The sequence below is a fragment of the Theobroma cacao genome, chromosome 1, assembly GCF_000208745.1.
Source record: "Theobroma cacao cultivar B97-61/B2 chromosome 1, Criollo_cocoa_genome_V2, whole genome shotgun sequence".
NCBI classification, from domain to species: Eukaryota; Viridiplantae; Streptophyta; class Magnoliopsida; order Malvales; family Malvaceae; genus Theobroma; species Theobroma cacao.
The window spans coordinates 3,872,316-3,897,069 of record NC_030850.1 but is presented as its reverse complement, the minus strand read 5'-3'; the positions used below and the strand labels follow the sequence as shown (position 1 = coordinate 3,897,069).

At 35.6% G+C, this 24,754-nt stretch overlaps 3 protein-coding genes across 4 annotated transcripts; all 3 read left to right on the top strand.

Moving 5' to 3' along the window:
- Positions 775-6,966, top strand: LOC18611352 (lysosomal Pro-X carboxypeptidase). The gene is made up of 11 exons (XM_007047570.2): positions 775-820; positions 2,077-2,624; positions 2,712-2,898; positions 3,039-3,172; positions 3,277-3,389; positions 3,561-3,684; positions 4,628-4,777; positions 4,889-5,044; positions 5,161-5,240; positions 5,317-5,366; positions 6,534-6,966. The coding sequence occupies exons 1-11, from the start codon at positions 775-777 to the stop codon at positions 6,671-6,673; spliced, it is 1,728 nt and encodes a 575-aa protein (XP_007047632.2). The 3' UTR covers positions 6,674-6,966.
- Positions 7,361-13,651, top strand: LOC18611351 (protein CROWDED NUCLEI 4). Its single transcript, XM_018129792.1, has 9 exons — positions 7,361-7,737; positions 8,702-8,911; positions 9,014-9,267; positions 9,784-10,054; positions 10,162-10,245; positions 10,332-12,166; positions 12,296-12,605; positions 12,977-13,153; positions 13,258-13,651. Exons 1-8 carry the CDS (start codon positions 7,549-7,551, stop codon positions 13,088-13,090), a joined length of 3,267 nt encoding a protein of 1,088 aa, XP_017985281.1. The 5' UTR covers positions 7,361-7,548; the 3' UTR covers positions 13,091-13,153; positions 13,258-13,651.
- LOC18611350 (branched-chain-amino-acid aminotransferase 3, chloroplastic) lies at positions 14,504-21,708 on the top strand. 2 transcript variants are annotated; one of them, XM_007047566.2, is made up of 10 exons: positions 14,509-14,749; positions 14,829-14,923; positions 16,246-16,423; positions 16,793-16,969; positions 17,059-17,190; positions 18,262-18,360; positions 18,502-18,618; positions 19,355-19,450; positions 20,503-20,615; positions 21,305-21,708. In XM_007047566.2, the coding sequence occupies exons 1-10, from the start codon at positions 14,618-14,620 to the stop codon at positions 21,420-21,422; spliced, it is 1,257 nt and encodes a 418-aa protein (XP_007047628.2). In that variant the 5' UTR covers positions 14,509-14,617; the 3' UTR covers positions 21,423-21,708. The 2 variants fall into 2 exon arrangements, with proteins under 2 accessions (XP_017969297.1, XP_007047628.2); XM_018113808.1 differs by lacking the exons at positions 20,503-20,615; positions 21,305-21,708 and adding an exon at positions 20,185-20,477 and having other exon boundaries at positions 14,504-14,749.

Here is a 24,754-nt window from a genome sequence, read left to right as displayed (position 1 = left end):
ATGAAGATAAGCTGCCTTATCTTTTTTTTTTTCCTATAATGTTGCCAAATTATAAATGAGCATCAAAGGTCATGCTTCATGGTGTGTAATTATTTGGGAGATTTCCTTTGAAGATATGATTCCTTTTCACTTTGGTTATATGTATATAAAAAATAAATAAATTTCTTATGGGATTTTCATCAATCAGAAAAAATTTTATTCTGATACAGGGAATTGAATAATGCTTGAGGTGAATGATAGTTCCCAACATTAAGGCCAACAAGATTGGGACCAACCTATGAGCTGATTACTTTCTCTTTTTACTACCAAGCAAAGCTACGAAAATGATTTTTGGACTTTGGAGTTTGTGATCGGAATTCACTACTCGGGAAAGAGAAATGCTTTGTACCCTTTGGGTTTTGGAGTAGAAGTGTGGAAGATGGAATTTTATTTTGCTCAATTTTTTTTTTTAATTTAGATTCGGTCTAAGCATGCAATGATGGACATTCTTATTCATTTTGCCTCTTATCCAGCCTACAATACATCAAATCTCTCTCTCTCTCCTTCCCTCCATCATTTTCTTTCTGGTTATCCCCCCACTCCCCACCCCTTTTTCCTAGCTTCTACTCCCTTTATTTTTAACTAAAAACCCACAAATTTTACACCTACAAATTTGACTAAACGATGATGCATGCATGGTCTCTCCTCAAAGAATCTGATTCAAATTCCCTTTCTCTTATCATTAAAAAAAAAAAACCCACAAATTTCATTGGTTGGATTGGTATGGGCTCGTGAATGGCTATAATAATTGAGTACGGGCTTATGTCATTTTATGAAGCCCGTATGGTTGAAAGTTGAAATCCATTATTATGACTATCCAGTTCTCCAATTAGGGTCCCAAAGGCCCACAACTTATTAATGGTTTGAATTTGGTGATAAATAATTGACTAGCTCAGGTCATGGATCTTACTTCTCACGTTTTATTCAAGATTAATGTTATACCCAATATTTTCCACGAAATAAGTTATTAGGAAATATAACATTTCCTAGCCTTGTTGTTTTTCTTGTTCTAAACCAAAAGACATGTGCCAAATATGAAGTTACTTTATCTCGGTTGAAAGCATGCTAGTATAAAAGCTTCCTAACAAAGACATGTTATAGGCTTTAATTGATTAAAAAGTGATATCTGGACTTTTGCGAGTGGTTAAATTATTTAAGTTAATTTAAAAGTGTTATGTATTTGCTCTTCGAGATTTAAAAGGAATATGTGTTAGTGAATTTAAATGAGTCTATTGAAATATTTTTGATATTCAACGTGGATAAATAATATCATGAAACAAGTATAAATGGGGATCGAATATATTTGATTTTTAATATGGTTCATTTTGATTATTATTAATTCAAATAAGGAGTTTCAAACCCAACTTAGATTCAAAACTTGAGTATTGCAATTATGTAATAAATACATATTTTTTAAAAAAATATTAAATTGTTATAAAATAAATCTTAAGAGAACAACTATAAAAGAAATATTAAAAAAAATATTTAGAGGGAAAGAAAGTATTTAGAAAGAGTAAAGAGATCTTATTCATTTGTATATTTACAAATAAAGTGAAGGAGTTTATTTAAAGGTTAATAACTCTTTATCTAGATTAAATTTATAATATAAAGACAATATTAAGGGATTAGATGGATGAATTAAATTTTAATCTTCACCAAATATAATTTATATTTAAATCCAGATATATATATATAATACAAATGGATATTTATAAAAATATTCATAACATAAATGATTTATAATTTAGATTAAATTTGTGAAATTACTTAAAATTTAGTATTAAAATACTTCAACTTAGTTTAACTTGTTATTTAAGCTATTCATCAAATTGATTGCTCATAAGTAATTTGATTGGTTTAATTACACTTCTAATTGTTTTTTTTGTTAAAAATAAATAATCTAAGCTCTTTCAAAACTTACATTTTGCCCTTTGAGTGTTTATTTATTAATCACCAGGCCCAGCCCATATATCCAAAATCCAGTTTGCCATGAAATTCCAGCAATCACGTGATCAACTCAACTACATAATAGAACAGAATTGCTGAGACAGCCTTCTTCCCTGATCCTGCAAGCACCCGAACATAACCTCACCTACCTCCAAGCTTCCCGGCTAAACGCGGTACATGGTTCAGTTTCAGTTGCTCCGCTGAAACTCGGCCCCCCCCCCCCCCCCCCCCCCCAAAAACTGGCAAGTCTCACAGTTTCCTTCATCCGCATCATCATCACCATCGTCCTTTTACCATCCCCTTCTTCATCCCTTACATCACAGCCCTCCAATGTCTTTCCCTCCAATAAACCCCCGCGCTTTCTGGGCAAACACTCACACTCAATCAAAACCAACCACCAGCAATACCGTTACGAAACCCGGTACTTCTCTCAACGACTGGACCATTTCAGCTTCTCGGATCTTCCGAACTTCCGACAACGTTACCTTATCAACACCGAACACTGGGTCGGCGCATCTCGTCTCGGCCCAGTCTTTCTTTATTGCGGCAACGAAGGTGACATCGAATGGTTCGCCGTCAACACCGGTTTTGTCTGGGATATCGCCCCTCACTTCGGTGCCATGGTTCTCTTTCCCGAGGTCAACTCAAATTTCAAATTTCCGTTTTTTTTAAGGCTCTGTTTGATTGAACCTAATTACTAAACGTAATGGTAATGGAATTGGCAGCACCGGTATTATGGGGAGTCAATGCCGTACGGAAGTAAAGAAGAGGCTTATAAAAATGCCACTACTCTTTCTTATCTCACAACAGAGCAAGCGCTTGCGGATTTCGCAGTTCTGATTACTGATTTGAAGAGGAATTTGTCTGCTGAAGGATGTCCGGTTGTTTTATTTGGCGGCTCCTATGGAGGAAGTAAGTCCACGAGTTTTTAAAAATTTTAATTTAGTTTTTTGGGTGTTTATTGAATGTTGTTGTTGCTAAATGAATGGTGGAATTTGATTAGTGGAAAGTGTCTAGTTATGTAATTTATATTCATGGCATTAATGGAACAGTGTTAGCGGCATGGATGAGGCTGAAATATCCTCACATTGCCATTGGAGCACTTGCTTCGTCAGCGCCAATTCTTCAGTTTGAAGACATTGTACCTCCAGACACATTTTATAATATTGTCTCCAACTCATTCAAGGCAATGCAGTTCTAAGTTTATTTTTGTTTTTGTTACAGTTTGTTTATAGTTTAGTCTCTATTATAACACTGTCACTTCATTTTTTCGGCTTTGAATATATGTAGCATGAAAGCAATAGCTGCTTTGACACTATAAAACAGTCATGGAATGCACTGACATCTGCGGGTCAAAGAGAGGATGGTCTTCAGCAACTGTCTCAAACTTTTCATTTGTGTCGGTAAGGACAAAAGAAGAAATTTGTATATATGCATGTTCTAATCAACAGGGACACAAATTTTTGGGTTTTGATGTGTCGGTAAGGACAAAGGAAGAAATTTGTATATATGCCTGTTCTAATCAACAGAGACACAAATTTTTGGGTTTTGATCTAGTTTGAAAATATTGGCAGGGAACTGAAGAGTGTCGAAGACCTTTCAAACTGGTTAGAATCCGCTTATAGTTATTTGGGGATGGTGAATTATCCATATCCTTCTAATTTTTTGATGCCGCTACCTGGACATCCCATAAGAGAGGTTAGTTGGGAATAATGTAATTTGAAACTTATGTTATGGCTTAAATTCAACCACGTATGCAAATGTATGTAAGATGGATTTTCGCAAATATGATAACAACTAACAAGCCTACTTCCGGAACTGCCCTTTACCATTGATCTTTTATGAAGTACAGAATGTCTTTATTCAATGATGTTGTTGCCCTTTACAGCTCTCAGAGCATCAATTTGGTGACATTTTGTGAAATAAAAAAATAGGAAACTAATCAATTGAGGGTGAATGATAACAGTTGAGTTGCATATGCTATTGTTTTGTTTTTCTGTTGATTTGCATCTTGCTGTGTATTGTTCAGCATAAGCTTCAAGAAATGGCACGCTAATGCTCACTTACACATATTTTTCACTGTAATTCTGTAATAATAGAACATCAACCATTTGTTGTGCAAGTTCTATATATGGAGCCCACTTGGAACTTATTCAGGATGACTGAGATTTTGTATTAGTATACAAATCAATTGAAGGTGATAGGAAAATATATTAAAGATAATGATTTCTATTCCATTAGCCATGTAATATAAGTTTAATTTCCTCCAGCTGCCTTGATTATGAATTTTTCTTCTTTTTTGGCGTCCATTTTTTTCACTGTCAATCGTGCAAATATGTTGATTTTAAGGGTTACCCTCTAATGACTTTTATCTGGATTTGTTTATATTAGATATGTTTGCATTTTGAAAGTGAGAATGCCCGTTCTTTGGTTTTAAATGCCTCTTTCTTTCTTTTTAGGATTTTACAAGTAATGGATTTAGACGAATGAGCTTTATGAACTGACATTGCTCTAAGTATTCCTTTCATTGTGTTATTGCAATCTATGCATCTTGTTGCTGTTATTGTGGACCTGGTTTTCTTGCGTGATATATTTTCTGTTGTTTTCCAGCTTGCTCTAATTAAATATGTACCTATTACAGGTATGTAGAAAGATTGACAGTTCTCCTGACGGGTCTAGTATTCTGGAGCGTATATTCAACGGAGTAAGTGTCTACTACAATTATACTGGAGAAGTTGACTGTTTTCAACTTGATGATGATCCTCATGGCATGGATGGGTGGAACTGGCAGGTCTGAAAATGACACTACATTTTATTCTTTTATCAGTCTTATAATTCTGCAAAGCATTATTTATTATGCATTAATGTTTATTGTTTCTGTCACTTCTGGTTCTTTCTTTAGGCATGCACTGAGATGGTTATGCCAATGTCTAGTGATAGAAAGACAAGCATGTTTCCAGCATATGATTATGATTACTCTGCTTTCCAAGAGGAGTGCAGGAGGGATTTCCAGGTGACACCAAGGCCTAGATGGATAACAACCGAATTTGGTGGACATGTAAGAGAACAATATGTTACCATATCTCTTTTAGTTCCTTCCATTTGCATGGTTTAAATGAATAAGCATTTGTTGATATATGGAGGATAATGAACAAGCATTGTTGTTATGTGAAGGATATCGAGCATGTATTGAAATTCTTTGGAAGTAACATCATATTCTCAAATGGTCTATTGGATCCTTGGAGTGGTGGCGGGTGAGCGCTTTGTATTTACTTTTATCAAAGTTTTAATCATCTAATGTGTGACTAATTTTGATAATATTCATTGCAGTGTTCTGAAGAATATATCCCAAACAATTGTTGCTCTTGTTACAGAGGAAGGTAATACTTTCTGAAGTCATCTGTGGCTTCCATTTTTGATAAGTATAATAATTTGGGGCATAAGGTTCTCAAACTAAACTACGTGATTGATTTAGCTAGTAAGCTGTTATCTTGAATGAATAAGGTGTCATTTGTGCAACTGCCCCATCAATTAGGAGGCCCTAAATGTCAAATCTACTCAGTTTATGGATTCTTTTTCTCATTGGTTCTTTAATTGGGGCTGTTCAAATGTCACTTGTCACTTTAGCTAGTCCTGACCTGTCATCTTTTTGGGTTTTTGTCTTGTCCTCATAGTTCATTTGGCTTGAAAAGAAATTATGTCTCTAATGATAGCGTGATCCTTGATAGTTTAGTTGTAAGTAAATCTTCAGTTGTTGCTGCTTCCAACTTCCATCAATGCAATTGCATTTTGTTTTTCACTTAATATTATAATTTGTCAATCACAATGTCTTAATTTCAAGGAAACAAGTCTAGCATGCATTTGATTGGACCATATAGAGAATCTTACACATATTTAGTTGCAGCTTTGGCTGTCCTTTTGTATAACAAGTGAAGCCAACCATCCCATAAACACAAAACAGTAACCCAAATTTATAAATTTATGATCCCGGAGTGCTTTTGGCTCTGTTTTATTGTTCTGTACCATTCTGTTCTGCATATTTTTGTGGTGACTATCCACTTATCACATCTTCCTGGTCTAACAATTATAATCATGGAACAAGTGTAGAACTCAAGTTTAACATTATAGCTACAATGTTCTTATAAGATTTAAGAATAGCCTGTCAAGCAATACCAATCTGATAAAGTTTCCCACCTCATCCCTATTTCTAAATTTAATGAGTATGTTTCAACGTACAGCCAATGAATCTTCCTGCTCCTCTGGTCTTTTATTAAGTTTTAGATTCAAGCATCTTCAATGTCAATTTCTTTATTCTCACTTCTAAGCCGTACAAGATTGATGTCGAGGCTAGAATTTGTTTAAAGGACATGATTTAGCATCAGTAATGTGCTAGCTGATGTACTATTTACAGCTCTAGACAGAACAGTTTGAATGCCGTTATTAGCACAATTGGAGTTAGTGATGAAGTGGTATTCTAACTGATTACCTTTACCGCAGCCAGTACCATTCAAGTATAACAACAGTTTTTTACTTATGCAATGTTGCAGGTGCCCATCACATAGATTTGCGTGCCTCCACGACTGAAGACCCGGACTGGTTAGTGGAACAGAGGGAAACTGAGATCGAGTTGATTGAAGGTTGGTTGGACAACTACCGTGAGAAAATGAAAGCAACCTTCAAAATTTAGATGTGAAAGATTGTTGGAAGTTGGATGTTAACGTAAATAAGTGTGTACGTATCTTCAAAGCTCTGCTTCTGCCCATGTTTTTCCAATCTGGCATTGCCAGATAAGCTACAACTTAGGCCAAGTAAATTTAAATAGGTTAAAACCGATGTGCTATGTTCTGTAGCATTCGCTTCTACGCTTTGGCAATTGTGGGGAACAGGCTCTATCTTTTTCTTGATGTGAGTTTTGGCCATGTGACTGAGATCGGATTGATTGATTTACCAGAAAGATAAAAAGATATTCTTTTGCAGTAATTTCGGATATCAATTACAAGCTGAGATGAGGAGGCAAATAAGTGCAATTAAATTTAAATCTTTTTTTTATTTGCCCAAAATTAAGTGTAAATGAAGAGCGACATCCGGGTGCAAAATGTCCAATTGTAGAGAAACACGTGTAACTCATTGGCTTCAGCCCACAAACAGCAACGAAAGCCAGCCATAAATTAACTTCTTTTCTAAACTTTGAACATAGCTGACGTGGGGTGTTGACTGTCACTCTTTACACTTCGGTCTAATCCTGTTTTAAACTTTCAATTTCAATTCACTTCCCTTCTTTTTCCCACATGATGGCGGCCTAAACTTTCAAAAACGACATCGCTTTTATGTCACACAAAAAAAGAATCTTTTTCTTTTTCATTTAATAATGGCAGTAAAAGCGATTTCTACTGTCTAAAGAACAAAACTCGACTCAGCGGTGAGCCGGTGACTTAGTACTTTGATGCTCTTTGTTTTTCCAGCGAAGAGAGAAAAAAAAGTAAAGAATCAGATAAAAAAAAGCTAAAGGCGTCCGGATCATCGAAAGTCTAGGGATTTGGCGCCGGTGGTCGGGCTTGGAAGATGGCGAGTCCGGTCACGCCAGGTACTAGTAGAGCGTTGTCGATAACGCCGGGGTCTAGGGTTTTGAAGAGTCCTCTTAGCGATGAAACAATCTGGAAGCGGCTCAAGGAAGCTGGATTCGATGAGGAATCGATCAAGAAGAGAGATAAAGCTGCTCTCATTGCGTATATTGCAAAGCTTGAAACTGAGGTTTGCTTCAATTCTTCAAACTGCTTTGCTTAATTCTTTTCATGATTTTTCTTTGTCTTTTGTTTATTTTTTTGGGGTTTGTTTGGTTGCTGGTGCAATAGATAAAAAAGAAAGTATTAGTAGTATATTGAAATTTAAATTGTGAATTGTAAAGGTGGCAACAAAAGAACAAAAAAAGATAAATTCTTTTTTCTTTGTGGGGTGTTTTAGTTTCAGTTTCAGTTTCAGTTTGTTGTATTATATATAACAAATTTCAACATAAAACAGAAATGGTTTCGATTTTTAGTTTGTTGTAATTGTATATAGAATTTGTTTTAATATTTGTGACCATGTGATTTATGAGGTCAATTTTCAATGTCAAGCTACCAACTAAAGTCTTGAATATTGCTTTAGGTTAAAAGCTTTGTAATTCACTTAATTCTAGTAGCATCATATTTGTTTTCTTTGTTTGAGCTTTGATGGAAAAAAATTTGACTTTTTTAATCTAACTATTTGTTCGTGCTGTTTGAGGTGTTGTTTCCCCTTCTGATACCCAGTAGGTGGTTGACGTTGGGAGCATGCAAATGGCACCTTGATCTGTTAACTTTGTGGGTTTTAATGGGATTTTAGAGCATTTATGGTTTTGTTCTGTGGGTTCTATAATTTGTTTTATTGCTTTTAGTTAGCTTTTCTCAATTTCTATGCCACTATTTGTGGATTTAATGCCACTCTATAGTATTTTTTTTCTTCTGAGTTTTTGCACTTCTTGGTTCCAATGGTTGGTTGAAATATAATTGAGCAGTGATCTCTTTCTACCTTGGTGCATGAATGAAACTTAAACGAATGGTTTGTGCAAAGGATAAGAATGAGGACTGGTGGCACTCTTGTTTAGCATATGATGATCTATGCACATTTCATGTCGCAGATCTTCATTCATTTTCTGCTTCTTATCACATTTTATATATATGTTTATTCTTGTGTATAGCTCTTTGACCACCAACACCACATGGGCCTTCTTATATTGGAAAGAAAGGAGTTGGCTTCCAAGTATGATCAAATTAAATCCTCTGCTGAAGCAACTGAGATAATGCACAAACGTGATCAAGCTGCACATATATCTGCTCTTGCAGAAGCAAAAAAGCGAGAGGATGGTTTGAAGAAAGCTTTAGGAGTTGAGAAAGAATGCATCACAAGTGTATGATTTTCATTTAAAGTCTCATTAATTTTAGTAATTTTTCTTTATCCCTCCTCTTTCACTATTATATGTTTCTTAGGACTTTGTGGTGGGATTTTGCAGATTGAGAAGGCTTTGCATGAGATGCGTGCTGAATCTGCTGAAACCAAGGTTGCAGCTGAAAGTAGATTAGCTGAAGCACGTATTATGATAGAGGATGCTCAGAAGAAGTTTGTAGTGGCTGAGGCAAAATTTAATGCTGCAAAGTCTTTACAAGCAGAAGTTAGCCTATTTCAACGCACTGCTGAGAGAAAGCTCCAAGAAGTTGAAGCACGTGAAGATGATCTTGGTCGTCATATTTTGTTGTTCAAAAAGGAGTATGTGATATACACATCTTTTCCCTCTATATGTTGTGTGTACTATCATTTTCTTTTTCGATTGTGTCTCTGTTTTTTTCCCTTTCAGTTTGCAGTTCTTGAACATGCTCTTACTTGCAAAGTGGAAGTATTTGTGCCTTGTATATCTTCCTGTGTTCATAGATAGGATGTAGTTTTCATGTTATTGGATTGCAATATGAATTAGGTCTTGCATCGAAAAGTTTCTATAAATAAGAACCATGGCATGATAGCCTTCTAATCTAATCTATAATATTTTTAAGATGAGCATGATTGAATCGCCTGTTGCTGAAAACAAGTAAAACTTAATTGGCTTGGTCATGGTAATATTGTGTGAAAATGCATGCTTGCTCGGTTGCATTTCTGTAGTTTGCTGATGATGATATAATTCATCTAATTGTTTTTACCGTGATGTCATATGGTGCAATTGTGAGTCTATAAATTTGATTTAAAAGTTTGGTTCAAGGAGTCTGTTAATTATTTATCTACATGTTTTAGTTGTGATGCAAAAGAGAAAGAGATCGTTCAAGAACGGCAATCGCTGAGTGAGAGGCAGAAGATCGTACAGCAAGAACATGAAAGACTACTTGATGGGCAAGCTTCCTTAAATCAGAGAGAGGAGTATATTTTTAGTAGAACTCAAGAACTAAATCAACTTGAGAAGGAGTTGGAGGCTTCAAGAGCTGATATTGAAAAGGAACGTAGGGCTTTGAAGGATGAGAAATCTAACCTTGAGTTGAGTTTAGCTTCTCTGTCAAAAAGAGAGGAGGTTTGTATAATTTATCTACCCATATGATTTGGATGAACTTTCTTGTGAATTTGTTGCTTTTACCTTGTGGAAGTCATATTAATTCAATTCTTCCATTGTGCATGTAGGCTGTTATTGAAAGAGAAGCTTTGCTTAGCAAGAAAGAGGAACAGCTGCTTGTTTCTGAACAGAAACTTGCAAACAAGGAATCTGTGAGTTACTTTGTCGAACATGCTTTATGATTTTCAATTTTGTTTCTCTTTTATAGAAAACTTATTCTTTTCAATGAATAATGTAGGTTGAAATTCGCAAAGCCATTGCTAGTCATGAAACTGTATTGAGAATCAGAAAATCTGAGTTTGAGGCTGAGCTTGAGATCAAGCGTAAAATGACAGAAGATGAGATTGAAATGAAGAGACGGACATGGGAGTTGAAGGAGATGGATATCAATTATCGGGAGGACCAAATTCGTGAAAGGGAACATGATTTTGAGATTCGATCAAGGATGTTAGCTGAGAAGGAGAAGGATGTGGCTGAGAAGTCAAATCTCATAGATGAGAGAGAAAAAAATGTGAGTGTTCTTGATAGGGAACTTGAGTTGAAGAAAGCTCTTTTAGAAAAAGAAAAGGAAGAGATAACTAAAATGAAATTAGAGCTTCAGAAGTCGTTGTCTTCATTGGAAGATAAAAGAAACCAAGTTGATTGTGCAAAGGAGAAACTAGAAGCCATGAGAAGTGAGACGCGTGAATTATCAACTTTGGAATTAAAACTGAAGGAAGAACTTGACTTGGTCAGGGTTCAAAAATTGGAGCTTATGGCTGATGCAGATAGGTTAAAAGTAGAGAAAGCAAAATTTGAAAATGAGTGGGAGTTGATAGATGAAAAAAGAGAAGAGTTGCGGAAGGAAGCAGCGCGTGTTCGTGATGAGAGAGAAGCTGTTTTGAAGTTTCTCAAGGATGAGCGTGATAGCTTGAGAAGAGAGCGTGATGTGATGCGAGAGCAGCATAAGAAGGATGTTGAGTCATTGAATCGTGAGAGAGAAGACTTCATGAACAAGATGGTTCTTGAGCATTCTGATTGGTTCAACAAGATTCAACAAGAGCGTGGTGAATTCTTGTTGGGAATTGAAACCCAAAAGAGGGAGTTGGAGAACTGTATTGAGAAAAGGCGTGAGGAATTAGAGGGTTCTTTGAAGGAAAGAGAGGAAACTTTTGAGCGAGAAAGGAAAAATGAACTTCAGCATATTAATGCTCTCAAGGAAAGAGTGGAGAAAGAGTTGGAACAAGCTACTTTGGAAATGAAAAGGCTTGATGCTGAGAGAATGGAGATCAAGTTGGATCGGGAGCAAAGGGAAAGGGAATGGGCGGAGTTGAACAAGTCTATTGAGGAGCTTAAGGTGCAAAGGCACAAATTGAAACAACAGAGGGAACTATTGCATGCTGATAGAAAAGAGATACATGCTGAGATTGAAGAGCTCAAAAAGTTGGGGGACTTGAAAGCTGCCTTGGATAATATGATGGTGGCTCAAATGCAACAATCAATTATAGAGCTTAGCCAGCAGAAAGCATCTGAAAGAAAGAATCTGAAACAGCAAACTCTCATGCAAAACGCTGGATCTGATTCAGATAAAAATATGGTTGTTGCTGACAATGGCAATGGATTCAACTCTCCAATGTTAAAACCAACTGGTGCTTCTCCTCCTAGCTCTGCTCGTTTCTCATGGATCAAGCGCTGCAGTGAATTGATATTCAAACACAACCCAGACAAGGCCCAAATGAAGCCTGAAGAAGGATCTTTGATATCTGACACTGAAAATGTGTGTTTGACATCTGCTGGAAAGTTAGTTTCAAGTGATGGCCAAAAATACAAGCGGTATGGGAGAAAGCCTGTGGGGTTTGATAGAGAACCGAAAGTGATAGTGGAAGTGCCCTGTGAAGGTGAGGTGGTAAAAGGAATTCATGATTTGGAATCTGAAATTGAGAAAAATGATGCTGAAAAGTCAGTATTAGTTTCTGAACAAGACAATCAAGCTGGAAAGAAAAGAAGAGTTGCCAACTCACCTTCACGCGGTACTAAGAAAAGGAGGCAAAAGAAAGATGCTTCTTTAATTGAAGAAGAGGATATTACGAACAGGTATCCACTTCTGTCCTTATATCGGAAATTTTTTGTTTTTAGCGTGTTATTTAGCCTTGTACTAATATTCAGATTATTTCTTGATGCATGTAGCTCAGTTTTGCTTACGATGACATTTGTTTTTTTCAGCATAAATTCAACTGAACCAAATGCATCACAGGATCAGCCTGCATTAACGGACAATCAGGGTCATGGAGGGGCTGATGAGACCAATGGGCTGATTATTGATAAAATAATTAACATTTCAGAAGTAACCTATGAGAAAAAGTCTGTTGGTGATGATGATATTGTAGCAGAATCGGTGCAGGATATTTCTCAAAGTGGAGTAATGTGCAGTCATGCAAATGCTACACAAGGAAAGAATGGGGGATCTGAGGAACCAGGAATGGTGCAAGAAGCACATTTGGGGGACTTGTCTCAAGTTATTGAGCCCTGTCAGGTAAGGGCTGATTGCCCCTATCTGCAAGTTCCTTTTTCTTGCATGCAGATGACACTATCAACATTTAGTTGGCTTTTTATATGCAATATGAATTATTCGCTTTTTTACCCTTACCGGTGCTGTATCTCTGGTTTGTAAACAGTAGCATTCCCTGTTTATGAGCAAGTTAATAAATTTTCTCATGATGGGTACTTATACAGGATGATCAGTTATTTATGCAACTTCATCAAATAGGAAGTGTTCCCTGGCATTTTAGTCAAAGCAAATCTACTTGCAGTTTTTAATTTGATATGCCCCTTAACTTAGTTTCGCTTTTCAATCTTTATTTTGTATACTTATAGTTAAGGTTCATGCCATTCTTCATTTTGTAGCCAATGGAAGACATTTCAGAGAGAAGCGAACAGAAGCTTGAAGCAAATGTTGCTCCCAAACCTGATGACAATGAGAAAATTGGAATGAGGACGAGGTCAATGCAGAAGTTGTAAAATTGTAGTTTTTTTGAGCTGCTACAGTTAATTGGCTGTAAATTTTAACCATTTTGCACAAAGGTATGCTTTTTGTCCTCTCTTTGGGGTCTAGTCTCATGTCAAATTATGATAAAGATCTATCTTGATTGAAACAGCCTTCTAATTACTCTTTTTGGTTATTGCAGAATAGCATAAGTGACTAGTATATACTTGGAAGGGGTCGATTTACCTTGCAGGAGCTAATCATGCGATTGTGTTGAACTAACTCAGAGCTTGTTTGAAATTTGTAAATGCTTCTTTATTCTGTTGTTGTTGCGTGGGTATGTTTAGTGGTTGGTTTCTGATGTTCCTAGTTAGTTTCAATAGGGTGGTGTGATAGCTTTTGGAAGGTGGGAGTGTCTTGTGTTGGTTTATGGCTTGTATGATGAGAAAACCGGATAGATTTGGCCTAGGTATTTTAAAAGCCTATAGCATGGTGTGGTGTTGGAAATTGGTTTGGACGGCTTGATGCCTTTCTTACCACCGAACAAACTTGAATGATATAGCAAATTGAGGAAATGCGGTTTGGTTTTCTTAAAACTCATTCGACCATCAACTTTTAAAGGCATGATCTTTATGGGAGAGGATCATGGTCTCTTGCTTATGTGTTTCTATTTTTCACCGAAGAAAAATAAAAAATCTCAAGGTGACTGCTAGCTTAGAGGCGGCAGGCATTATTTCTTTTGGGCATTAAATATAAGGAGTTTTCGTATGTATGGAAGCTAAGGAGTAACTAACCGCATTCATCGACTCTCACCCAGAGCAATTATGGTTAGGATTGGGGATTTTATCACTCACGAATTATTTCAAAAAGAAAAGAGTTTTACTTAATGAATTGGGAGTTTCACGCGTTTTAATAATGAACATAGATATATCATACGTTATTAATTAATTATAATGATTATGATCGACCTTAAATTAAGAACTTTTTTTATTAAATAAAAAAAATTTGGTTGGTATTAAATAACAAATACTCAATTCTACTTAATGCAAGGGATTATCTGTACCAGGCTGCCAAAATTTTACAATTTTGTCTAGTTTACTCGAGGCTACAAAATATTGAAAATATATTTAATGACATTTAATTAGGAAGTTATTAACGTAAGTTGGCCCACTGGCTACACGGTAGAAATGACTTCCGCAGTGGATCCGGGTTGGTCCGTGACTCAGTAGTCCTGATCCTAAAGCCGGAAAGTAGGTGTATGATCTATGATCTATCCATTGTTACTAGTGTTTTATTAGTATCTTTTTCTTTATTCATATACCATAGTTTTCCGTTTCGCTATTTTATATTCTATTTTTAGAAAAGTCCTATTTAATTTTAAAATGTGGTTTAGGTTAAAGTTGACGAGGACTATAAGAGCATCCACGTCAGCTAGAAGTAGCCCTTTCCAGTCTGCAAAATCCTTACTTAAAATGCTTTCCATTTGTTGGCAGAAAGGGCAGAGAAAGACAAAGAGAAAACGAAAAACAAGTTTATTGGCGAAAAAAAAATAGAGAGAGAAAATGGAAAGCAGCGCCGTCCTCTCCAGTCTCCAGCCAACTTGCCTTATTTGCCCTTCTCGCTCTTCCTCTTCCTCCTCCGCCGCCGCCGCCGCCGCATTTCTTCCTCAACGAACGCGTTTCTCTCCTCCGCAGGTAACCTCTTTTGTCTTTTTCCTTCCTCGTCGCAGTTGCCTATTTGATTCTGCTTATTTGCTCCGTGTTTCTTTCTCAGTTGCAGAAGCAAATTTTAGCTTCTGCTTATTCTCGCAATGTTAATGAAGCTAACTATCCGTTTAGGCGTGCTGCTGTGTTATCCGATTCTTATAGGTGCGTGCTCTCTTTTTTTTTTTTTTCACTATGAAGATTAAAATTTTGAAATTTTATGATCAAATTGCATTAGATTTGCTCAATTTCATTGCATTCTTTGTTTATTTATTTATTTTATTTAGGCTCTCTTTTAGTAGCTATTTTTTTCTTTAATTTTACATTTTATCAAAGAACTTTTCTTTTTCCAAAGTCGTAATTTTGCAATAAAGTAAAAGAAAGGATATCATTAGCAAGTGTGTTTGGTGTTTGCTTAGTTTGGAAGATCTAAGGTTTTATGGTTATTTCTTTTTTCAAGTCGTTTATTTTTTGTAGCAAGAAAATTAAGGTATATTGCATTTGGATACAAAAGTAGGCGACATTTTTTATTATAAACTTCTAAAATATTTAAGAATTATAAAAAGTTAAAAGTTTGCCTTTCATGGATAACATAACTCATTTGTTCTTTTAAACAAATTTGTTTGAATTATTGTCTCAATTTAACTATTTGCTTAGTTTTTTCTATGAATTATCAGTTTTTTTTTCTATTGCCTTTTTTCTTTATAGCAATTTATTTATCGAGAAAAAAAAAATAGCAAAAGCAACAACAGAAAGAGCCTCAAGTTAGATTCTTGCTTTTGGTAAAAGGCTAAAAAGGAAAAGTATGTATATAATTTAGATTTAGACTTCATTTTGGTTGATACTATTGCATGACTAAAGGATAATGTTTGGGTACATATGGAGAAGGCTTTTACCAATTAAAAATTAAAACATTTCCATTTTTTAAGTATCAGAAACTTATGACTATGGTTTTATATGCATTCATTTACTTGTTTATTTTTGGCTTAAAAAAATTTTCTGTTTGCTTTTCCTTTATAGCAGAGCAGATTGCTAGCAAGTGGAGCCTTAGTTTTTCTTTGTAGCTAAATATTTACCAATGCAATCAACAATTCATCCAGTAATTTGGAAATTTACGTAATGAGAGAAGTCAAGAGAAATGCTAACATTTAAGCTGATAAGAAGTGAAATTCAATTTTTTTTAGTTGCTTGAATATGAAAGGCTTGAGGATAAAGAAATGGGTTGTATTACAAAGTATATTATGCCCAATATTATTGGTGGTTACATTCTGTCCCAAATCTCTTCAAAAGGTGGCAAGATTTGGAAAATACTTCAGAAGAGAGTACTTTTTTATATTTCTCTTGTTTTCATAAATTCTCTGCATATGGGTATCAAAATGATGAAATTATCAAACTTATCCTCTACTTTGCCGCTTTTCTTTGCTTCTTTCAATCCGAAATGGTGATTTTTTTTTTCTGTGCATTTGACTCAACTGTTTTGAATGCAGCACTGAAGCATCCGAATTGGCTGATATAGAGTGGGACAATCTTGGATTTGGGTTTCTTCCTACTGATTATATGTATATGATGAAATGTACTCGAGGTGGAAACTTCTCTAAAGGTGAATTACAACAATTTGGGAAAATTGAATTAAGCCCCTCAGCTGGGGTCTTAAATTATGGACAGGTTAGGTTTCTTAACTTCCATACCTGAATTTTTTTCTGCTTTGCTTAGATTTCATTACTTAGCCATGATGGTCGCTGTGCAGTATGTACGAACCTATTCTTATGTGCAGATGCTTACAATTTAAGTAAGTAATATACCTATATTATGTTACACAAGCTTGATGACCACCTCCCCCCTCAAAGAGTGAGAGAGAGAGAGAGAGAGTTCATGATGTGTCATATCTAGTGTAATGCTCTAAGATAATGTGTTGTTAGGGCCCATTTACCTTTGCCTTGTAAAACTTATATTTAATTTGTCTTTAAGCATTGTGCTATACTAGTTCTCTTTTCTCTCTCTCTCCCATCATTGTTTCCTGGTTTGTGTCTCTAGGGATTATTTGAAGGTCTGAAAGCCTACAGGAAAGAAGATGGTAATATTCTTCTTTTTCGTCCTGAGGAGAATGCTCTTCGAATGAGGTTGGGTGCAGAGAGGATGTGCATGCCATCACCCACTGTTGAGCAGTTTGTGGAAGCTGTAAAGGCAACTGTCCTGGCAAACAAACGTTGGGTAACAAACAACCTTGATATGAAGCAGGAGTTTGGCTAGCAATTGGCTTTATCCCGTTTAATGACTAAATTGTTAATTTCTCATTTCAGGTTCCCCCCAGTGGTAAAGGGTCCTTGTACATCAGGCCATTGCTCATGGGGAGTGGAGCTGTTCTTGGTCTTGCACCTGCTCCTGAGTACACCTTTCTTATTTATGTCTCACCTGTGGGAAACTATTTTAAGGTTTATTATCTTTGATACTAGCTTTTTAGTCATGCATAAGCCTAATCAAATTTCCTTGTCTTTTGGCCCCGCAATAGGGATACATTAGCTGTATAATTTTTTTTAAGGTTTTTTCTATCATTATATACACACACATGCATACACATTTATGTATAATAATATAATATAATATAATATAATATAATATAATATAATATAATATAATATACGGTAAAATAGTCTCACACCCTTAAGTTTTAATTGAAATTCCAAGCGGGTCCACTAGTTTTTGAAATTGACACTGTCCTAAAAGTGTAAACACCGATAATAGAGATGATGAAAAGACTAAAATGCCTTTTTTTTGTTAATTTAAAAAATTATTATTATATATATATTTTTTAAAAAGGAGCATCGATCGGTGCTCGCCAGCTCCCTAAGAAAAGAGAGCACCGGCCGGTGTTTACCAAGAAAGGAGAGCACCGGCTAGTGTTCCCCAAGAGAGGGGAGCACCGATTGGTGTGCTCCTCTTTTTTTTTTAATTAATAAAAAATTAATAAAGATTATATAATAGTAATTTTTAAAATTAATAAAGGGTAAAATTATCATTTCAAATTTCCATGTCATCAAACTAACGGAAACACTAACAATCGACTAACGGTTGGATTTATGTGTCCAACAGAAGATAATTTTTTGGAACGGAATGTCAATTTAAAAAATTAATGGACCTGCTTGGACTTTCGATCAAAACTTAAGGGACTGGGGGTATTTTACCCTATAATATAATATATCTCTATACATGGGCCTATGTTTATAACCGCCATAAATTAACACTCAATGAAGATGGTTTGTTATTTAATTACATACGAGATAAGCAACCATTCATGATTGTGCTCTATTAAGTTTAAAATCCTTTTCCCCTCTGCTAAAATCTTCTTACATAACTGAAGGTTCACAATTTCAAGCTATTAATTTTCTGTTTGGAGGCATAATCATTTCATGTGATTTATTCTTTGGTATCGTTTTGTTTCCTTGTTTTTATAGTTTGGCAAATTATCATATGATTATTCATTTACAAGTTGTATATGATTCCAGGAGGGTGTTGCTCCAATACATTTAATTGTTGAGAATGAATTGCATCGTGCCACTCCTGGCGGCACTGGGGGTGTTAAAACTATCGGAAATTATGCTGCAGTAAGCTAGCTTTTCTAGTGCTTAGTGAATCCATTCACCAATTCATTTGCCTCAGGCAGTTGAAATATTTTTTATAGTGAAACAAGGACACTAATTACATTTTCTACAAGCTAATGCTATCTCTTTCTACCGTGTATGTAGGTTCTGAAGGCGCAATCTGTGGCAAAAGCCAAAGGATACTCTGATGTCCTCTATCTTGATTGTGTTCACAAAAAGTATTTGGAGGAAGTTTCCTCTTGCAACATTTTCGTGGTGAAGGTATTATGATCTATTTATTTGTTAGTAGTTAATATTTCTTTTCTCATGTAGACTTGTGGTGGTATGCTATTTATCATAGAAAGAAGTGTTAAACATGAATCTCCCCCTCTTTGAAAGTCTTGTTCAATATTTTCAACAGTTATATGTGCCTTAACATGAAAACTTAATAGGCTTTCAAAAAAAAAAAAACATTGAAACTTAAAAACAATGCTTTGTTAGTGGACCATGTTCTGTGATCATGATCTCCTTGCTTTATCTTCAGCCTGAATTTTAAGTTATGCATTACAATAAAGGCCCACCATTGTAGTCTTTTGGTGGTACTCAACTACAAATTGGGGCTAACATCATTGCCATATTGTCATGCCTTTGACCAAATGACTCCTACATATAGCTGTGGCATGACAACCAACTTTTACTTCTACTTTGGGGTAGCTACTTAGAATCCATCTTTGTTAAATCTAGTACCTCTAAATGGTTTCTTAGTTCAATCAATCTGTAAGGATATTGTTTCATCTATTTATAATAAAATAATTGCACTTAAGTGATTTGAATGAAAATTTCTAGAAGCTATTCTGTTTCTAAGAACAAAATGCTGTCTAAGAGTTTAGATTTCTGAGTTCAATAAGGCTTGTTTTGGATCTTTTTATACTCCATGGTTGACGAGTTAAAACATACTGAATAATGTAGTTGACACTGAAGTATCCCTTTTTCTTTAACTTGATTTTTGTGCTTTTAGGGTAATGTCATCTCAACTCCTGCAATAAAGGGAACAATCTTACCTGGCATCACAAGAAAGAGTATAATTGATGTTGCTCGAAGCCGGGGGTTCCAGGTACTCATTGTGAAGTTTGGAAGGCTATTTATAAATTCATTTTGTCAAAAGTAATCCTATGTGTATCTGGGAATGTATGTAATTGGACCTAGTCATTCTAGTTTTGTTACAGTTTTTTGCTCAGATTTGTTGTTCATACAGACACCAATTCTAGGCACATCTTTCAGACTTCCTTGGAGTCTTGATATGTCATAATGTCTTAAAGTAGAGACTTTTACATATGATATTTGTAGAAAGGTATAGTTGCACCTGATTTTTATGCTGACATAGTTCAAGTGCTTGTCTCCTAAATCTTAGAGTTTCAAGTTGTCAAAGATTCTGGCAGGAAAAACTGGGCTTCCCAAAAGCTCTGTTGTTTGCAATTGGAGGGCAATTGAATTTCTTTTCAGACTTTTCCCTCAAAGCCTTGCAATGCCTTTTTCAGACGTTTTGATGAAATTATAGAGTTATACATAAAATGCACATTGAAATAGTATTCTTTGTTGCCAGCATATAAAAGTTCCTAGACATCAATGATTCAGAAATGAAAATATGACGGGGTTTTTATAGGAGCCCTGTGGTTCAAAGTTCACATGTTGGATCATGGAGGACGTTTACGATTTGGTTTCTGCAACTTGTGGATGTTGTTGTGTTCATCTGGATAATTGTTTTTGGTGTTTATTGATTAAGTTTTACTTATGAAAGAATGTCTGAGAGTGGTTACCATCCTTTTCTCTTTCTTCTTTGTTACGTAGAATTATTTTGTAGAAATAGAGGCTGCAAGATCATAGAACTTGGAGAAAACATGAAGTGGAGAGTGAGCTACTTTTTCTTGTTAATAAAATTTCTTCACTTGTCTGTATCTTCTGAAGGTATTGGTAGGTATTCTGCAATACTCTATGATGCGGCCACTTTTTCAGATTTTATATGGATGGTTTCCTCTAGACTGAGTTAATAAATTTTTTTATAAATTTCACATTGTGTGACATCATAATTGTTGCTTGTCTGCATCAGTGAGAGTATGTCAGGAGCTCCTTGTATCACTTCCTAATGCTCATCTGCTGATGATGCAGGTTGAGGAGCGCCTTGTGCCAGTGGAGGAATTGCTTGATGCTGACGAAGTTTTTTGCACAGGGACAGCGGTTGTTGTGTCACCTGTCGGCAGCATTACTTACAAGGGTGAAAGGTAAATTCTCTGTGCTGTTGAGTTGAATGCATTTTGCATAACTTGGTAATTTTGCTTCTTCATATTCTGTTTATATCTTCCATTATTTATTTGTCTCCTTTTGTGGGAGATGGAGATGGTAGGCATGTACTGTTTGTTAGTTAGTTTTGCGTCGGGCTATTATTTTAGTAAATGGAATTTTAACATTCCAATTGTATTGAAAAATAGGATTGGCGGATGTTGAGCTTAAGATTTAGATGGACACATTCAGTGGAGGAAACAAAAATCATTACTTGTTCCACAATACTTGATAGCCTTCGTAATGATTGCAGCTATTGTTTTGAGTTCATGGAAGGAAAATTTTAATGATTTCCGAAGCAATTACAACTGTCTTGTTATCTCTTCTTGGATCAAGTCACAAGTCTGTTTGTCAGTACTACCACGGTTTTTGTACATACGTGACACAGTAGCATTAGTTCTCTCTCTCTCTCTCTCCCCCTCTCTTTTTATCATGGTTTTACTCAATCTTCTTTTCCTTTAACTGAAAATGAAAGTGTGAGTAAAAATCTTTGATTAAAGCCATAGGTAGCCTGGTCTTGTTGAAGCAAAACTGCTACTTTTGCCTGAGTGCTGAAGTGAGTTGTCTATCTTCTTGGTTTTGGATAGGGTGCTGACAAATGGAGTTTGTTGTAAAATTTTAAATCGTGCAGGGTGTCTTATGGAGCAGATGGTTTTGGGGCTGTGTCACAGCAGCTCTACTCCGTGCTTACCAGACTCCAGATGGGTCTTATCGAGGACAAGATGGATTGGACTGTTGAGTTGAGTTAGGAATACTTTTTGTCACATCTGGTTTCCAATGTTTCGACTTATACAGAGACATCCATCACTGCCTCAGTTTAAAAATGTTGTTTCTTCCTCCAATGTAACATGCCGATATTGTTTTTTTCTTACGTTGGTAATTAGAAGTTTTATCGTTTCTCTCTTGAATGATGCAGCATTACACAAGGATATCGACTTCATCAATTTAATTTTTCACGACTTCCTTGTCTGTATTTAAACGTATTGAGCTAATAACAAGCTTATTATTTCATGGGTACCAAAAGCTACCAATCCATTTCACTAGTGTGATTTGCTGGCCTTTTAACCACCTTTCATAAGGATTGTGGTTCTAATAAGACAGAAAAGTGGGCTTCAGAGTACTAAAGCAAGGATTACGTTATCAAACCAATTTTGAAGTTGTCGTTACTTTCTTTGCCTTCGATCGCGTGCTGTTGCTGTTTCCCCCAAAGAAGAAAAGGCAGTTGGGCCTATGATGGGTCAGATCGGAGTTCGTCTCGTCAAAGTCCAGCCCACAACATCTCCTGCTGTTGCCTTAGAACGCTAGTTCGCTAATAGCTGCCTTGCTTCATGTGAGGTGTCCTTGAACTTTCTGAAGATGTTATATTTGGCTAACATGCTCTTATTTTTCCTGGGGTTCCAGTTTTCTGATGGACGTTAGAATCAATGGCTTGATGAGGTGAAACACTGATAAAAGCCAAGATACGTTTCAACATTTCCCCTTGATCTTTATTTTCTTTCCTACAAAACAATGGAAGTCATTACGGAAAGTAAGGCACTATAGGAATAGTCTATGTTTTTGTCAAAAAGGTCCCATGTAAGGAAATTACCTTGCTGCACCAGGGTTTCTAGAGTTAATCCCCCCCTGTACGTTATCTTTTCACATGTTTTTTTCTTTGTTAAAAATAAGAGAAAAAACAAAGAAGAAAAGAGCAAGACATGTCACAAGATCGCGTTAGCTTGTGAAAACGGTCTGAAACAAATACCATAATCAATATTAAATTTGAATTGTACCATTTTTTAAACTTCTAAAGTTGATAATGAATCTGGGTTTTATCTGCAAAATTTTTGTCTTTTCTTTGTTCTTTTGACCTTTCACACATCTTTTTATTTCTTCCACTAGCTTTAAAACTCAGCATGCATTAATGCTGCGGCAGCAGCGAAAAGAGAGAAACCGCGTTGCTGACTTGCTTGCCATGGCGGAGAAAAGGCTAAAGCAGAGGAAAGTTTCAATCACTCTATCCTTCAAGGGATCGGTTTGTAGCAGTCAATCCCGGGAGTACCTCCCTTCTTGACTACAAAGCCTGACGACTACATAGAGTCAGTCAACGTCATGTTCTACGCATGACATGGTTTCCAGACCCTTTCATGCATGGAGAGAAGCTGATCGAGTAAAATGAGTACCTAGTTAGAACATGCTAGAAGGCAATAGGAGAAGAAACATAATTCAGTAAATGGAACTAATCCCTCTTGCATAGTTCAGTGTTATCCCCACAAAGGGTCTGGACCATTAGGTCTTTATTACCTTGGAAAAGGATCCTTTGTGATCATGATCATGCTAACTAGCTAGCTTAATGTAAAATTAAATTTGAGTTCATTAGCTCATCTAAACAAAAGAATGAGATTTGAGTTTGCCAGTTGTGTTCTTGTCAATCACATCAATCTTCTCTCCATATCCATAGATTTTTAGCTCTAGTAAAATAAATTAGTAAGTAAAATGGGTCGTGTAGCTTCCAAAGCAAGTTTTATGTAGGTTGAATTTGGTATTTCCTTAGGATATACCTTTCTACAGAATGACACGCATAGCACACAAAAATAGAAAAAAATTAAACTTGAAACTTCTCAAAATCTAAACTTTTTGTTTGACCACTGGACTAAGGTCCCCGTTGGCTTCTCTTGATAAGTTTATGGGATTCCAAATCGCACTTAAATGTGACACCAAAGGAGAAGTTATAAACTCAATCGGTACTATTCAACTCTCTCTATGTATATGTAATTGAAAAATTTAGTCTAGGTTTGTTTTTATTAGTACTACAAAATCTATAAACATGCCAGGCACCATCGCCAATTATCTTTTGAATTGTTCTTTCCTTTAAATCATCTACTTAAGGTAATGCATCGAACAATTGTAGCTTAAAACTTTGAATTTGCAAATCCTTTTAGCAAATTTGAATCTTAACAACTATTTTTTACTGTGTAATCTATATGTAAAGAGTTAATATCTATCAAAAAGACTTTTGACTCAGTAATCAGAGGCATTCAACTTTAAATTCCTACAATCGCTGTAATTTGAGTTGAAAAACAAGCAGGTGCATGTATTTACATTAATTTAAGTCTTTCACATGTTTCATGGCCACTCAAACTAAGACGAACGATAGATAAATGTTTCTAGATGTCTGATTTTCAAAATCATTGCTTGATTTCTATAGAAACATATATTTTTCTCTTTACGGTTTTTATATTTTAATTTGGAGGAGTACGGAAGGGTTTTTCCAATCCGATAGAGCTCATTGGGGTAATTTTTCCAATCGTTTGGAAACATGTTGCACTTGAGGAAACAGATGCCTTAATGTGAACGTGGGACAGCGCATGCTATTATATTGAATAAGAACAAAAGTCTTAGATTCAGCATGGAAAAATAAGATGAAGTTATAAAAACAAGTTGAGAAGCACTATTTGATTCAAACATTGAGGTGTTAGAATTTATCATGTCTCCATTGTAGCTGAAGCTGAAAATTCAAGGATTCTGGGCAAAAATTTCAGCAAGATTCATTTAATAGAGAACCTTCCTGGGTCTTACATAGCTGCAAAATATCTAGAATTTTCAAGCTTCCAAGGAAAAGTGGAGAAAACTGTGTGCTGCATGTACTTTCTTATTCTACCACTGATCAACACTAGATTACTGACATTTTCTATGCCATGCCCCAAGACAAATAATGTGCTTGGTTGGGGAGAAAATGGACTGAAATTATTTCTATGGTGTGTGAACAGAATTATGTATCCAAGTATCTTGTTTTCTTGGCAACAGAAGAGAGGAAGAAAATGTGAGAGGAGGAAGTAAAAAAGTCTCCTCTCATGAGATACAATTCAAGTCTTCCTCAAATGAGAGGACAAAGACATTTGATTCATTATTTTATTCTATTTTTTTTTCTTTCATTCCTTCTAAAGAGGAATCCAAAGAGATGATAGTCTTCTTTCTTTTATTGTTTTTAATTTTTCATTGTGTTTGATTCATTTCCAGGCATACCGAAACAGTAATATGTATAATAATGTAAAATTTGTACCTAGCTAGCTAACCTTGAATGACCACTACAAGGACCAAA

Excerpts from the sequence above, each read along its gene's own strand:
- LOC18611352 (XM_007047570.2), top strand. The coding sequence starts at position 775 with ATGGCTATAATAATTGAGTACGGGCTTATGTCATTTTATGAAGCCC. Across the intron at positions 3,685-4,627 it reads CTGGACATCCCATAAGAGAG|GTATGTAGAAAGATTGACAG; the intron begins GTTAGTTGGGAA and ends TACCTATTACAG. Across the intron at positions 4,778-4,888 it reads TGGATGGGTGGAACTGGCAG|GCATGCACTGAGATGGTTAT; the intron begins GTCTGAAAATGA and ends TTCTTTCTTTAG.
- LOC18611351 (XM_018129792.1), top strand. The coding sequence starts at position 7,549 with ATGGCGAGTCCGGTCACGCCAGGTACTAGTAGAGCGTTGTCGATAACG. Across the intron at positions 10,055-10,161 it reads CTCTGTCAAAAAGAGAGGAG|GCTGTTATTGAAAGAGAAGC; the intron begins GTTTGTATAATT and ends TTGTGCATGTAG. Across the intron at positions 12,606-12,976 it reads AAGTTATTGAGCCCTGTCAG|CCAATGGAAGACATTTCAGA; the intron begins GTAAGGGCTGAT and ends TTCATTTTGTAG.
- LOC18611350 (XM_007047566.2), top strand. The coding sequence starts at position 14,618 with ATGGAAAGCAGCGCCGTCCTCTCCAGTCTCCAGCCAACTTGCCTTATT. Across the intron at positions 14,750-14,828 it reads CGCGTTTCTCTCCTCCGCAG|TTGCAGAAGCAAATTTTAGC; the intron begins GTAACCTCTTTT and ends TTTCTTTCTCAG. Across the intron at positions 16,970-17,058 it reads TCCTGGCAAACAAACGTTGG|GTTCCCCCCAGTGGTAAAGG; the intron begins GTAACAAACAAC and ends TTCTCATTTCAG.